The sequence below is a fragment of the Stenella coeruleoalba genome (genome assembly GCF_951394435.1).
Source record: "Stenella coeruleoalba genome assembly, chromosome: 18".
Classification (NCBI taxonomy): domain Eukaryota; kingdom Metazoa; phylum Chordata; class Mammalia; order Artiodactyla; family Delphinidae; genus Stenella; species Stenella coeruleoalba.
In genome coordinates, this window is record NC_137164.1 from 24841984 (window position 1) to 24856277 (window position 14294).

The 14294-nt window shown below is 35.4% G+C and overlaps 1 protein-coding gene across 9 annotated transcripts in view; it reads right to left on the bottom strand.

Moving 5' to 3' along the window:
- The window catches only part of NAA16 (N-alpha-acetyltransferase 16, NatA auxiliary subunit), a 65991-nt gene that overhangs the window by 44612 nt on the left and 7085 nt on the right, over positions 1 to 14294 (bottom strand). For 4 of the 9 annotated variants that reach the window (XR_013824805.1, XM_079902724.1, XM_079902722.1 and 1 more), the window contains 4 exons: positions 13867 to 14024; positions 10928 to 11062; positions 5156 to 5309; positions 2354 to 2473 (listed from right to left, as the gene is read on the bottom strand). Coding sequence is in view for 8 of the 9 variants with exons in the window: in XM_079902724.1 (XP_079758850.1) it covers positions 2354 to 2473; positions 5156 to 5309; positions 10928 to 11062; positions 13867 to 14024 (567 nt within the window). In the remaining variant the exon portion in view is untranslated. The other 5 variants (XM_079902723.1, XM_079902728.1, XM_079902725.1 and 2 more) reach the window with 5 other exon arrangements.

The window sequence follows — 14294 nt, forward strand, 5'->3', positions numbered from 1 at the left end:
AGATAGGCTTAAAGAAGCAATAGTTTTAGGGTCATGAATGCAATATTTTAAAAGATGAACTCAGTTTCTAAGGAGGCTTGACACTTAAAATCTTCAATGAAACTCTATTACAAAGAACTCCATTAGTTCATGTCCCTGTCCAGGTGCCAAAAAAAAGAACCCCATTAGAACAGACTTTTAAAGTGTCAATTACTTCTCCCAAATATTATGATATAAAATATACTTATAACAGAAAGTTATATCTTCCCTGTCAAGACCAACCTAATTTTATAGTACTAAATACAGGATCTATATGTAAACTACATTAACAATCTGCAGAACCGGATCTGGGTCTAGTTTATTATTCTAAAATAATATCCAGCATAATTTACAAAGAGAAATTACATGCATTATTTTACATAAGCAATAAGATAACTTACAGCAGAATTTTTAAGAAAAAGCAAACCCATTTTTAAACTGTAAGGTTCTAGGTGGATTTTAATTCGAACCACAGAAATATAATTATTATAAAAATAACCCTTGGTGCTAGCAGTCAAGCCACCGTGAATGTAGTGTTCAGTATCGAGATTATAAACAAGCACTTTAAAAAGTCAAGTCCGATTTTGTTTAGACTCCTTCCTTCCCCCAGTAATACACTTTGGAGCTCCAATGTGGTTGAATTTTAAAAACTGGGATATGTGAAAAATTATTTTCACGTTCTGTTAATGATTTGGAGACTTCATGAACTATTAAGGACCCTTATACTAAAATCTACAAGAAGCCTATTGCATATTTTTAAAAAGCAGTTCTCATATTTATACCTACTCTTAGAGAATGAGACGAACTATGAGTATAAAAAACATTTTCCCACTAACCCAGATAAAACAAGTCTTATAAATGTAGTTACATTAAGACAAAAACCAAACCATTTCAATGCCCTATTTGAAGTCACAAGTTGGAGTTCCAGAACCTACCATGGGGGAGAAAAGGTCCTAAGGAACCTAAAAAAATAGTTTTATGATCAATATATTTTATAGTAAGCATGGATCCTGATATATGGAACATATTACGTTCATTTTACTAAAGCAGTTAAGTGATTAACATGCCAGTAACTGGTAGTTTAAAGAAAAATCAGTTATCTCACATTTCCAACCTTCAGACACAATGACTTTTGTCCTGTTTTTTTTTTAAAGACAGACTATTGATCTAATCAATATTTTAATTTTCATTACTTTCTTAAAAACAATTATTTAAGGAACTTTTTTTAATAATTTGTGATATAAAAATTTAAATACACACCGAAAACCTGGATTCATGTATACAAGTAATTAAGATACAACAAATAAATTTTTCTCATAGCTCTTCCTACTATAAATGAATATGGGTAGCTACCTACTTACCATACTTTTTAAATTTAAAAATTCTGCTGTTTCAACACCTTCGAGTTTCATAATTATTTCATATAAGTTTCATAATTATTTCAGCCATATATTTACTTACCCACGACTAAATATGATTTTAGCAATATTAAAGATATTTATTTATGAGAATATTAGGGAAAATTTAGAATAATATTCTAGATTTCTGAAAAGGGTCAAGGTTATCAAATTTCAAAAGACGATGTATACAATTTATTCTACACAAATTAGCCTAGTTTGAAAGTAAAAGAATAGTTTTTATGCCGATGCTATATACAACGTACTCTCAGCAACATTTCTTTGGCCCAATTCTTATTCTTAGAGATTGACAGTAACAGTCCTCTAATTCTTTAAAAATACTAAATAATTATGACATTTCCCAGAAAGGGAATGCCCATTTTCTTCCCCACCACTCTAGTTAGTGTAAATTGGTAACATTTTAATGGATCAAGAAACCTAAAATAATCTGTAAGCATTTATCACTTAAATATAAATATCTGAATTCATTTTCACTCCCATGTTTAACCTGTAATCTTCCTAAATGGAAACATGAATGCTAAAACTAAAAATATGCATCCTCAAATATTCTTACAACTTTATATTTTACTATACTTCAAACAGTAGCTAAGGGCTTCCCTGGTGGCACAGTGGTTGAGAATCCACCTGCCAACGCAAGGGAGACGGGTTCGATCTCTGGTCCGGGAAGATCCCACATGCCGCGGAGCAACTAAGCCCGTGCGACACAACTACTGAGCCTGCACTCCAGAGCCCGCGAGCCACAACTACTGAAGCCCGCACGCCTAGAGTTCGTGCTGCGCAACAAGAGAAGCCCCTGCTCACCGCAACTAGAGAAAAAGCCCACGCGCAGCAACGAAGACCCATCACAGCCAAAAATAAATAATTAAAAAAAAAAAGAACACTAGCTAAGAGAAGGTAGGAGAAAAATCATTACATACTAAGTTGTAGAGCTTTTTCCAAGCCTTCATAGTAACACCAATTTTCTGCATTCCGATCAATCAAGTTTTTGAATACTTCGCTCGCTTCTTTTAATCGTCCCAATTTCAACAGCATTTCCCCTAAAATTAAGTTTAAATGTCATATTCATTTTGCTTAAACATTAAATACCTTTCTAATTCCAGAGATTTTACTAAGCATTATTAGTATAATAGATGTTTATGAAAGACAACGGTATGGTGCTTCCCTTTAGGGCTTGTTGCAGTTTAAATAACTAAACATAGATTAATTCACAGCTTGTCTTCAGAAATGAACCTTCACTTACACATTCTATTATACTAACATTCATTTTTGGCTCCCTCCCACACTGTATATATGATATTAACTTGTTAGTAAAAAATCTTTGCATTACGCACATTTTTGTACACCGTTTAAAGTAACTAAAGTTACCTTAGATATAGATTGGTAAATAATTCTAATGAAATATCCCTGCCTTCCTACTGCAAGATTTTTAATGTACTTTTCCTAATCAATTCTTATGTTAAACAATTCTCCATTCAATTCTCTTACTGTCCTTTCCAGGTCACTAAAACTGGAGAAGTTTAACTCACAAAACAATAACACTAAATACCACTTCGCAGCAAGAAGCTACACAAACCATGTTCACAGGGGGGTCACCTCTAAGACTCAATTTCTTTTACTAAGCCATACAAATTGCAAGTGGGTATGGGAAATGAGAATCTAAATTTCTCAGATAGGGACTTCCCTGGCGGTCCAGTGGTTAAGACTCCACACTTCCACTGCAGGGGGTGCGGGTTCAATCCCTTGTGGGGGAACTAAGATCCTGCAAGCTGCACGGCGCAGCCAAAATAAATAAATAACAAACTTTTCAGATAAAATGGAAAGCACACCTAATCAAGATAAAAGGGAGCATCTCAAAAAATATATCTCGACTTTCTATCCCTAAGCTTTCCCATTCCCTACAGAATCTGTTTCAAACAACCCTTTGAAATGTCTTCAGTCATACATACTATTTCAGCTTTCATCATCATCATATTACAGTGATTATTATATATATCATTTTACTATTTATTTTATTATACTGTATATTACTCAAGCTCTACAGTAAGACTAACTAGGTGTAACTACCAGTTTTACCACTTTCTAGCTTTGTGACTGAATAACTTACAAAACTTCCAATTTCCATTTCCTTACCTGCAAAGTATCAACTACATCAGTCTGTTTTTATGATAATCAACTGAAATAATGTACTTAAAACGGTCAGCACACTACTTGGTACAAAGTGAACACACATATACATTTACTAGTTAAAACCATAAACAGTACATTAAACTTAAACTATACTTGAATTCAAAAAATAATAAAAGGAGAAAAAAAGAACTATGATCGTGCCCCATTCCTCCACAAGAGTAGAGGATAGCAGTTAAAAGGATTCATGAAAAGACATGAAAGAACCTTAAATGCATATTGCTAAGTGAAAGAAGCCAATCTGAAAAGGCTACATACTGTATGCTTCCACCTCTAATACATTCTGTAAAAGGCACAACTATGGAGATAGTAAAAGGATTACTGGTTGCCAAGGGTTGGGGGCAAGGAGAAACAGGCAGAGCAGAGGATTTTTAGGGCAGTGAAACTACTCTGTATGATACTATAATGGTAGTATGTAAAATGTCATTATACATTTTTTAAAACCTAGAGGGTATACAACACCAAGAATGAACCCAAATATAAACTACAGGCTTGGGGGGATGGGGGGTGAGGGTAGGAGGAACTGTGCATGTGCAGGGACAGAGGGTATATAGGAAATCTTTGTACCTTCCACTCAGTTTTGCTGTGAACCTAGAACTGCTCTAAAAAATAAAGTCTATTTAAATTTAAAAAAAAAAAAAGTAAAGGCTCTGAAGTCAGAAAGATATTTTTAGAAATTAACTCTACCTCCTGAAAGGCTGGGCAACTTGGGCAAGTCCTTAACCTCTCTTAGTTTCTTCAAATATAAAAAGGGACAATCAGTAATACCCATGTTAGAGGTGCTAAAAATTAAGTGAAATTAAGCAGTTTAAGCAGTTACCATACTGTGAAACACAGAAGAGTAAATAAACCTTAGCTAGTATTTTTAAGCTTTAGAAGTCCTGCAACTACATGAGATTTTAGTTTTAAACTAATTATTTATTTGGATGGACATTCTATTTAATATGGTATTGCTCAGAAAATGGGTAATTGATGAGCAAAGCTATGTATAAAAAAGAAAATTTGTTTGACTTTGTTGAAAAACATTCTTAACAAACTATTTCTCAGAATCCTGTCTTCTTAATTAGCCCATAATGAAAATAAATGAATCTTGCTTTCACGAGGATCCCAAGTGTCATTTACTCTTCTCATTTTACTATATATGGAGATAAATACTGGGGGAGGGAGTTGAATATGAAGGCAGTATAACATACTGCTTAAGAAAATGGAATCTGGAGTCAAAATCCCTGCACTCAAATCCAGCACTACCCAGATTACTTAGCTGTGTGACTCTGGGCAAGTCACTTACCTCTCTGTTCCTCAGTTCCTGATCTCTAAAATGGATGTAACAACTACATCATAGGGTTGTTATGAAGATTACATTAATTTTATTATTAAACCATTACATTAATTAATAATGGCTTAATAATAAAGTGTTGAGAACATTGCCTGATATATAGTAAGTCTCATTTAAGTGTTCGGACATAATAAAGTATATAGGTTTTATTCTTTTCTTTAACTGAAGCCAATAAAAAAGAAAAAGCAGTTCAACTTACCTTTAATTTCTTCCACCAAAAGTTTATCACATATCTGTTTCTCATAAGTTTCTATATGTTCCAAAGATTCCTGAAATAGATCTGCCTCCCTCATCACTTGATTCTGGTACAGTATCAGTTCACTATATTCATAGTCTATTTTGTTGGGAGAAACCTGAAAAAAATAACCAAATTATCTTACTTATATAATAGTATAAAGCAGTTACAGATCTTTAATTTAATTGCTTTCTCAGGACAGTCATTCACACAGACTTTAAAAAGCAACCCACAAGCAGTTACAAATAGAAGAGTGATTAACAGCAAAGAAGATTAATATATTCTTTAAAACAAAAAAAGGAGTGGGGACTTCTGCCTACAGAAAAGTGAAGAGGTTAGCAAATCCTATTACCAAAGGAAAGTCTAACAATGATTAAAATCCTAAAGAATCTTCCAAAAAAAAACTACTAGAACCCATAAAGGAGTTTAGCAAGGTGACAGAATACAAGATCAATATATGAAAATCAATTATACTTCTATATACTAGGAACGAACAACCCAAAAATGAAAGTAAAATAATTTTCACAATAGCATCAAAACGAACAAAATATTCAGGAATAAATTTAAGAAACAAGACCCATATACCAAAGAATACTCAATCTTTTTTTGACTCTATATTTATTTTCCCCAAATTGATCTAAAAATTCAATGCAATCCCTATCAAACTCTCAGCAAGCTTTTAGAAACTGATAAGCTGATGCTAAAATTCAAATGGAAATAAAAGGAACCCTGCATGGACAAAAGAATCTTAAAAAGAAAAAGTAGGAAGACATGTACTTCAAATTTCAAACATCCTTTAAAATTACAGTAATCAAGACAGTGTGGTTGGTATTGGCATAAGGATACACATATAGATCAATGGAACAGAATACAAGGTTCAGAAATTAGCCCTTATAATCTGGTCAACTGATTTTCAACAGATGTGCCAAGACAATTCAACAGGGACAGGTTAGTCTTTACAACAAATGATGGTGGGACACATTTAATATCCATATGCAAAAACAGACACATACTTCATACCATTTACAAAAATTAAATCAAAATGGATCACAGACCTAAATGTGAGCATTAAAACAATAAAAGAAACCTTAGAGGAATAGGAGAAAATCTTTGTGACCCTTTGCATAAAAGAAAAAACAGGTAAATTGGACTTCAACAAAATTATAAACTTTCCTCTTCAAAAGACACCATTAATAACATAAAAATACAAGTTATAGACTAGGAGAAAATATTTGCAAATGATCTATCTGATAAGGAACTTGTATTGAGAATATTCAAGAAACTCTTACAACTCAGCTGTAAGACAAATAACCCAACTAAAAAATGGGCAAAAGAGTTGAACAGACATTTCATCAAAGAAGAAATATAAATGGCTAATAAGAACATGATAAAATGCTCAATAGCATTAGTTGTTAGAAAAATGCAGAGACACAACTAAAACAGATACTACTACATATCCACTAAGATGGCTATCATCAAAAAATTGGACAGTAACAGGTGTGGGGATGGGTAGAAACTGGAATTCTCACACATTGCTAGTAGGAATGTAAAATGGTTCAGCCACGTAGGAAAACAACTGGGCAGTTTATTAAAAAGTTAAATATATACTTACCATATAACCAAGTAATTTCATTCCTAGGTATCTACCCAAAAGAAATAAAAACATATGTCCACACAAAAACTTATGCACAAATGTTCATAGCAGCATTATTCATAACAACTAAAACTAAAAACAATATATATGTCCATCAATTAATGAATGGATAAACAAAGTGTTATCCATAGACTACAGTGTATCCATATAATGAAACAGTATTCAGCATAAAAAGGAATGAACCACTAATACATGCTTTAACACAGGTGAATCTCAAAAGCATTATGAATAAAAGAATTTAGAGAGAAAACACTGCATTTGATTGCCTTTATTCGAAGTTTCCAAAAAGGGCAAATCTATAGAGACAAAAAGGAGATCAGTGGTTGGCTGGGGATGAGTGGAAACCGACAAATGGGCACAAAAGAACTTTTGGGGGGGTGACGAAACATTCTAAAACTGGACTGTGGTAATGACTACATGACTATAAATTTACAAAAAAAAATCTTTGAGATGTACAACTGACATGGGTAAATTTTATGGCATGTATTATACCTCCAAAAAGCCTTGTATACCTCTTAATTATACTTATTATTACAAAAAATAAGAAAATTCCACACACCTAATTTTAACCATCAAATTGCAATAAGATTGTATTTAAAATGAAAGAGTGTTTATCAAACCCCAGTGAATATGGTACAGTACACCTTCCTATGGTAAGGACTTGATTCCTGGATAAAGACAAAGAACTAGTCTCAATAGAGAATTCTCTAGTTCGCAGTAAAAAGCTAAGAATCTAAGTAAACATGATGAACTTACCACACTCCCTTATGAGAATAAAAATAATAGAGGGTTTAAAAATATATTAACTTATGAAAATAGAACATATGAGATTTCAACAAACTTCTGGGAAACGGAAAGCAAATGAAGAATAAGGGATGAAGTAAAGCAGAAGTTAAAGCCTAGAGTAAAGCCTAGAGGAAATCTTTAGGGAGGGTGGCTATCTGCCCTGGAAATCACCAAACAGGGTCAGGATTCTGAAATGACAAGTAAACAGAGGGTGCAGGAATGAGAAATGGGGCTCAAGATTAAGGGATTAACTGAAAGGCTGACCCTGACCCCATTTCCATCAACTCAGCAGCCAAATCCTTGTTTAAAATATTACCCTGTAACCAGGCATCCATCCCACTCAAAGAGTCAAGAGCTCTTCTTCAAAGAAAGCAGACAGCCTCAGAGAACTGGATGCTAAGGTGGGGGCGGAGATATTCACTGCAGCATTATTCACAATAGTCAAGATATGGAAACAACCTAAGTGTCCATCAACAAATGAATGGATAAAGATGTGATATATATATACAACAGAATAATATTCAGCCATGAGAAACAAGGAATTCCTGCCATTTGCTGGCTTAGGACACAAAAGTGTAAGTATATTCCCTAATGTTATAAAGGTTACACTTAAAGAACCAGAAATATTCATATAACTATTATCAGGAGAATGGGGAAGAGACGGTGAGGTGACATAAAAGAACTATTTACTACTCTATTGTAGCAAAAACCGTAGAGAATGCCTAAAATACATATAAAAAAGTTGAACGTGCATTATTTAGACATATGGCGGGCTGTGTTCTTCCATGTCTTCTCTGAACTAGACTCTGGATAGCAAGGCAGGGACAGAAAGGTAGAATAGGGGACTGTTACCATGTGTACTCTGTAATGAGAATTACTGGATAAATGAAAAGTGAAAAAAAGTTTACCACTGTAGCAGGTAAAATTAGTTTGGCTATCATTCCAAAAAACAATACCTTGCTTTTAGGGTAATGTGTCAAAAGAAGAAGTTTTCATCAAGAAAATACAAAGAGGATGATGTCAGGAAAACCGGCAGAGTACAGAAAGAACTCCAAAACTTCACCTCTCCAAAAGAGCGAGGAAAGAACTGGCAACAACTGTCAGAATCACCTTTTTCAGAACTCTGGAAATTAACCAGAGGCTTACGGCACACCTGGGGAGCATTTACTGAAGAAAACAGCTAGATCTTGGTAAGACCAGTGAGTTTTGTGTCATTTTAACTTGCCCTAATCCTGTCCAGTGCTCTCCAGCTACAGAGTAGCCTTGAAAAATAAGCTTGTCTTCCCAGAGCAGCTTGACAGCCACCAGTGAGAACAATAAAGCTGGAGCTCTTTCCTCACTCCCAAAGACCTGTAATTAGCTGACCTATCTGTGGGTTCACTGCAAGCCTCCAAGTACAAGCCTACCTCAGAGTTTGCCCAGAGCAAAAAAGCCTTGGGGGGAAGGGAAGGGCCAAAAGTGCTTATTAAAAGTGATTACAGGCATGTGTTTTACCTTTACAGTGCCTGAAAGACGGCTAACAGTCAGGACAAACAACAGACTAAACAAAAACCTGAAAGTAAAAGCTGGGAAATGTGATGTCCACAGGGGCTCTGAAAAGTCACACACACATACAGAGTTACACACACGTTCAAGAAAGACCTGAGAAAGCCCTAAACTCTCACCTCTTGCTGACCTTGAGACTCTGACCTTTCGCCTTGAGGCGAAAGCTAAGGTAGAGTTGTAAGCTGCCTGGCTGAGTGCTAAAGCATTACACCAACACACCCACAGAGAAATTTAACAAAACTACAAGTTGGCTCTTTAACAAGATTTACAAAATTGACAAACCTTTAGCTGGAATGACCAAGAAAGAAAAAGAGAAGACTACTAAAATTGAGAATAAAAGGAGGGACATTACCACAAACCCTACAAAAATAAAAAGGATTATAAGGGACTATTATGAAACGTTGTATGCCAACAAATTAGATTACCTAGATGAAATGGACCAATACTTGTATAAGAACTAACACCATCTATCACAAATTCTTTCAAAAGAGGGAACACTTCCCAACTCATGCCATGAGGCCAGACACAGACATCAAAAGAAAAGTACAGATAATATCTCTTATTCTAATATCCCTCACTAATAATCAAAGAAACACAAATTAAAAGAATAATGAGGGAATTCCCTGGTGGTCCAGTGGTTAGGACTTGGAACTTTCACTGCTGAGGGCCCAGGTTCAATCGCTGGTCGGGGAACTAAGATCCCTGCAAGCCATGCAGCATAGTCAATAAATAAATAAATAAATAAAAGTTAAAAAAAGAAAAATAATGAGATAAACTTCTTCACATCCAGAAGAATGGAAAAAATAATAAAGCTGACATCAAGTGTCAGTAAGGATATAGGCAAACAATAAGCATAAAACCTTGCTAGTGGGCATGTAAATTAGTACAGGTGCTTCAAATTAGTAAAACTAAACACACAGAGCCACAACTCTGCAATTCCAGTTTTAGGTATAAACTGAAGAGGAACTCACAAATGTGGCTAATGAAACAGCAGACAAGAATATTCACTGCAGCACTAATTTTTAATACAGACAAAGTACAGTAACTTTAGCTTATCTATATAACAGAACACCAAACAGCAGTTTAAAATGAATAAACCAGTCAACATGTATCAATATAGATGTATCTCAAGAAATGTTGAATTTTAAAAACTACATGTCATTCATGTAAAATTTTAAATATACAAAATAATAGTTTGTAACTTTCATGGACTTAAAACATAATGTAAACATGACAAGAAATGATCTATACCAATTTCGGAATAGTGGCTACCTCTAGGGAGGGATGTGGGAAGACTTCAGCTGTTTCTGTAACATTTCTTTAAAAAATAATTAAATCTGGAGCAATTACGGCAAAATGTTAACATCTTTTTAATTTCTCTTGTGATACACAGTGTATTTTTTGTATTTTTCTATTTTACATACATATTAAAATGTATTAACGTATTTATATAAAATATAAAGCAATATATATTAGAGAAACAATTCCCACAGTCACAAAACTATTTTCATTTTCATGTATTCTTTACTTTATTCATTTGAATATTGCTGAAATTATAGTATACAAAAATCTTTATATTATTTATTTTGTATTAAGAATTCTTTGTTTTAACTTCTTCCAATTATTTCAAAAATTTTTCAAGTTCTTCCATAGGTCTGAAAGACTAACTCATGCTTGCGGGTGGAGGCAATATAGAAGTTAACTATTTTAGTTTGTGAAGGTAGAAGAAAATGTTAAAATGCAGTTCTTACTTGCTGAGTTTGTCTAAATTCTTCCAATAGTTTTAGTGCCATATCATAATCTTTCAGTAAGTGGTATGCAATAGCATATCCAATCCAGGATGCACGTTGTGTTGGGCGCAACTGAAGAAGCTGATATCTCGTCTCCTTTAAAAAAAAACAATTCTTTAAAATTTTTTTCACTTTCTTAAGTTTCTCTAAAATATAATTCATCACAGAGTTTTAAGAAAAAATACCTTTAATTCCTTTCTAATGAATTCAATGAACAAACATCTCTGAACAAACAGAAATACTTTTTATATTCCTGATCTAAACTTAAGTTCCAGAATACCCTGTAATGTAATGTCCTTGGGGTCAATGCTTTTAGGTTGCCCTATAAAATTACCTTTATATAATGAGAATTTCTTCTGGTAACTAAACATCTCAGAAGAGAGACTAAGATAGCTTTTTATGAAACTAGAGTTTTACTGTTTATAATATTGTTATATGAAATCACAACATATTTTACATTATTATAATAGGCCCCAGAGATAGGATGGACACAGCCAGGGAAAACACTCAAACATCTGACTGGACTTTTCTAGCAGAAACACCACTGCTGCTACTCTAAGACAGGTCAATATCTACGACATTAGGGCGAAAACACCAGAAATTCCACCATGGCTGCTCCAGAAGAATCAAGATGCCTTCAGACCAGCAGAAAATCTAACCTCCCTACACAGCTCCCACTTCTTCATAGCTCATATCTGCCTCCAACTTTTAGGCAAGTGCAACTTTGCTTGGCCGAACAGGGTCTCGTGAAGAACACTAGCTGCAACGAGTTTTGAAAATGTAATGTTTAGCTTCTGTGACTCTGTTGTTGGAATGGGTGCCGTCCATCCACGCTACATGCCACATGGAGAACCATGATCAGATCTTTTTAAAAAAAGATACCTTCAACAAAACAACTTAGACAATATCACTCCTCTACATTCATGTGTAAATGTCTGCTCCTTTTAGGCATATGTCATTAAGCTCTACCACTGTTATCACCCTTACTTTCACTGTTGCTTCTCTGTCACTCCCCCACTTCATTAAAGTCTGACTCAGCTTTCATCTCTCTACCAAATTCTGCCATTATTCTGGGCAAATGCAACACTGTGGATCACCTATCCAATAACATATCTTCTTAGATCCACGATTTCCTCATCTACAATGATCTCCACCCCACTTCAGGGACCCACTTCCACCACCACACCCTAGACCTTACTGCCACCCAGAAATCATAAATTCAGATACTCACTCTCGCTACAGCTCCTATGCTGCCAACACTGTCACTCAGTGACCTTCCTGCCCTTGTTCTTGGACACCACCAGTACCTCTAGTTCCTTGACTCCTTCACTTCTAACCACCAGCTCTTTTATCTTCATTTATTTCACTACCACTCCTAGCAACCAGTCTCTCACCATTACTAATTTCTTTATTTCTAAAGATAACTGATTTTAACTCTCACCAAACTTAGGCTGCTAAGTCCTAATGAAGAAAAATCACATAATCGTGATGAATGGTACCATTATTAAGCTCAGCAGAACCCTTGCAACTTCTGCAAAAATCTATGCAAAGACTTACATGGCAGCAGAAGGACAACAGTAAATGAAAAAAGACTTATCTAAACAGAACTATTAAGAGTTGGTAGCCTCCTTCACATGAGAAAGTGAGATAATTCCATTTTGGACATACTGAGTTTAGGAAACTAAGTGGAGTAAGCACATGGAGATGCCCAGCAGAGTTGAAGGTAACAGTGTGAAAAGGCCTGGGACTACATTTATGGCAATCCTCACAATATTTTGTATTTTCTAAACCATAATGAAGAAAGCTAATTAATCTCCACATTTAGATTTTAATTATAAAAGCTCTGTTTACCAAATCTGTAAATATCAAGCCCACAAAGAATACAGTACAGCATTAGTACATAGGCGATATTCTAGCTTTTCAAAAAGCATTAAATGAGGGACCTCCCTGGTGGTGCAGTGGTTAAGAATCCGCTTGCCAATGCAAAGGACATGGGTTCAAACTCTGGTCCAGGAATATCGACACGTCACGGATCAACTAAGCCCACGAGCCACCCACAGCTACTGAGCCTGTGCGCCACAACTACTGAAGCTCGCGTGCTCTAGGGACTGCATGCCACAACTACTGAGCCCGTGTGTTACAACTACTGAAGCCCGCGTGCCACAACTACTGAAGCCCGCGTGCGTAGAGCCCATGCTCCACAACAAGAGAAGCCACCGCAATGAGAAGCCCGCGCACCGCAACAAAGAGTAGCCCCCGCTTGCCACAACTAGAGAAAGCCCACACAAAGCAACGAAGACCCAACGCAGCCAAAAAAATTTTTTTAATTAAATAAAATAAGTAAAAAAACATAAAATGAATAAACTAGTTATCCTTTTTTGATGATCAAGTATGCACTTCCAGGGACTTCCCTGGTGGCACAGTGGTTAAGAATCCGCCTGCCAATTCAGGGGACACGGGTTCAATCCTTGGTCCAGGAAGATCCCACATGTCGCAAAGCAACCAAGCCAGTGCGCTACAACTACTGAGCCCACGCACCACGACTACTGAAGCCCACGCGCTTAGAACCCATGTTCCACAAGAGAAGCCACCGCAATGAGAAGCCTGCACACCGCCAATGAAGAGAAGCCCCTGCTCGTCGCAACTAGAGAAAGCCTGCACACAGCAATGAAGACCCAATGCAGCCAAGAATAAATAAATAAATTAATTTTTTTAAAAAGTATGCAGTTCCACTAATATTATTGGAGGGAAGATCCAAAGTGACTTTTCCCTTCTACTACAGACTGTAATGAACAATCAAGTCTACATGATCTCGTCTTAAGTTCACCTCATTCTGAATTCACATGCTTTTAAATTATATCTATTATAAAAACATGTACATTTAAGACTAAAGTACTTACTCGATAACCTTCAAGGTCTCTCATTTGGATCTGTAACAGAGAGAGATCCCTCAAAATTTGCAGATTATCTTTATCTAATTTGAGGGCATTTCGGTAACACTTAATAGCTTCATCATACTTCTTATCAGAACGCTGCAAGAGTCCATATACATGCCAACCTATTAAGTTAAGGAAACAGACATTCACAGCTACTAGAATATACTATGCTACATGTCTAACAGAAAGCTTACCTTAGCAAAATGGTATTTTGTTTGGGACTTACTTCAGAATGATCTGGCCTCAGAGGGAGGGGGATAGTAAGCAGGTGACAAAATATGAAACCAGATCAGCCTTGATTGACAACTGTTAAATTATTGAAGCTAGGTGATAGGCGGATAGGGGTGCATTATTCTATTCTACTTTTGTACACGTCTGAAATTTTCCATAAT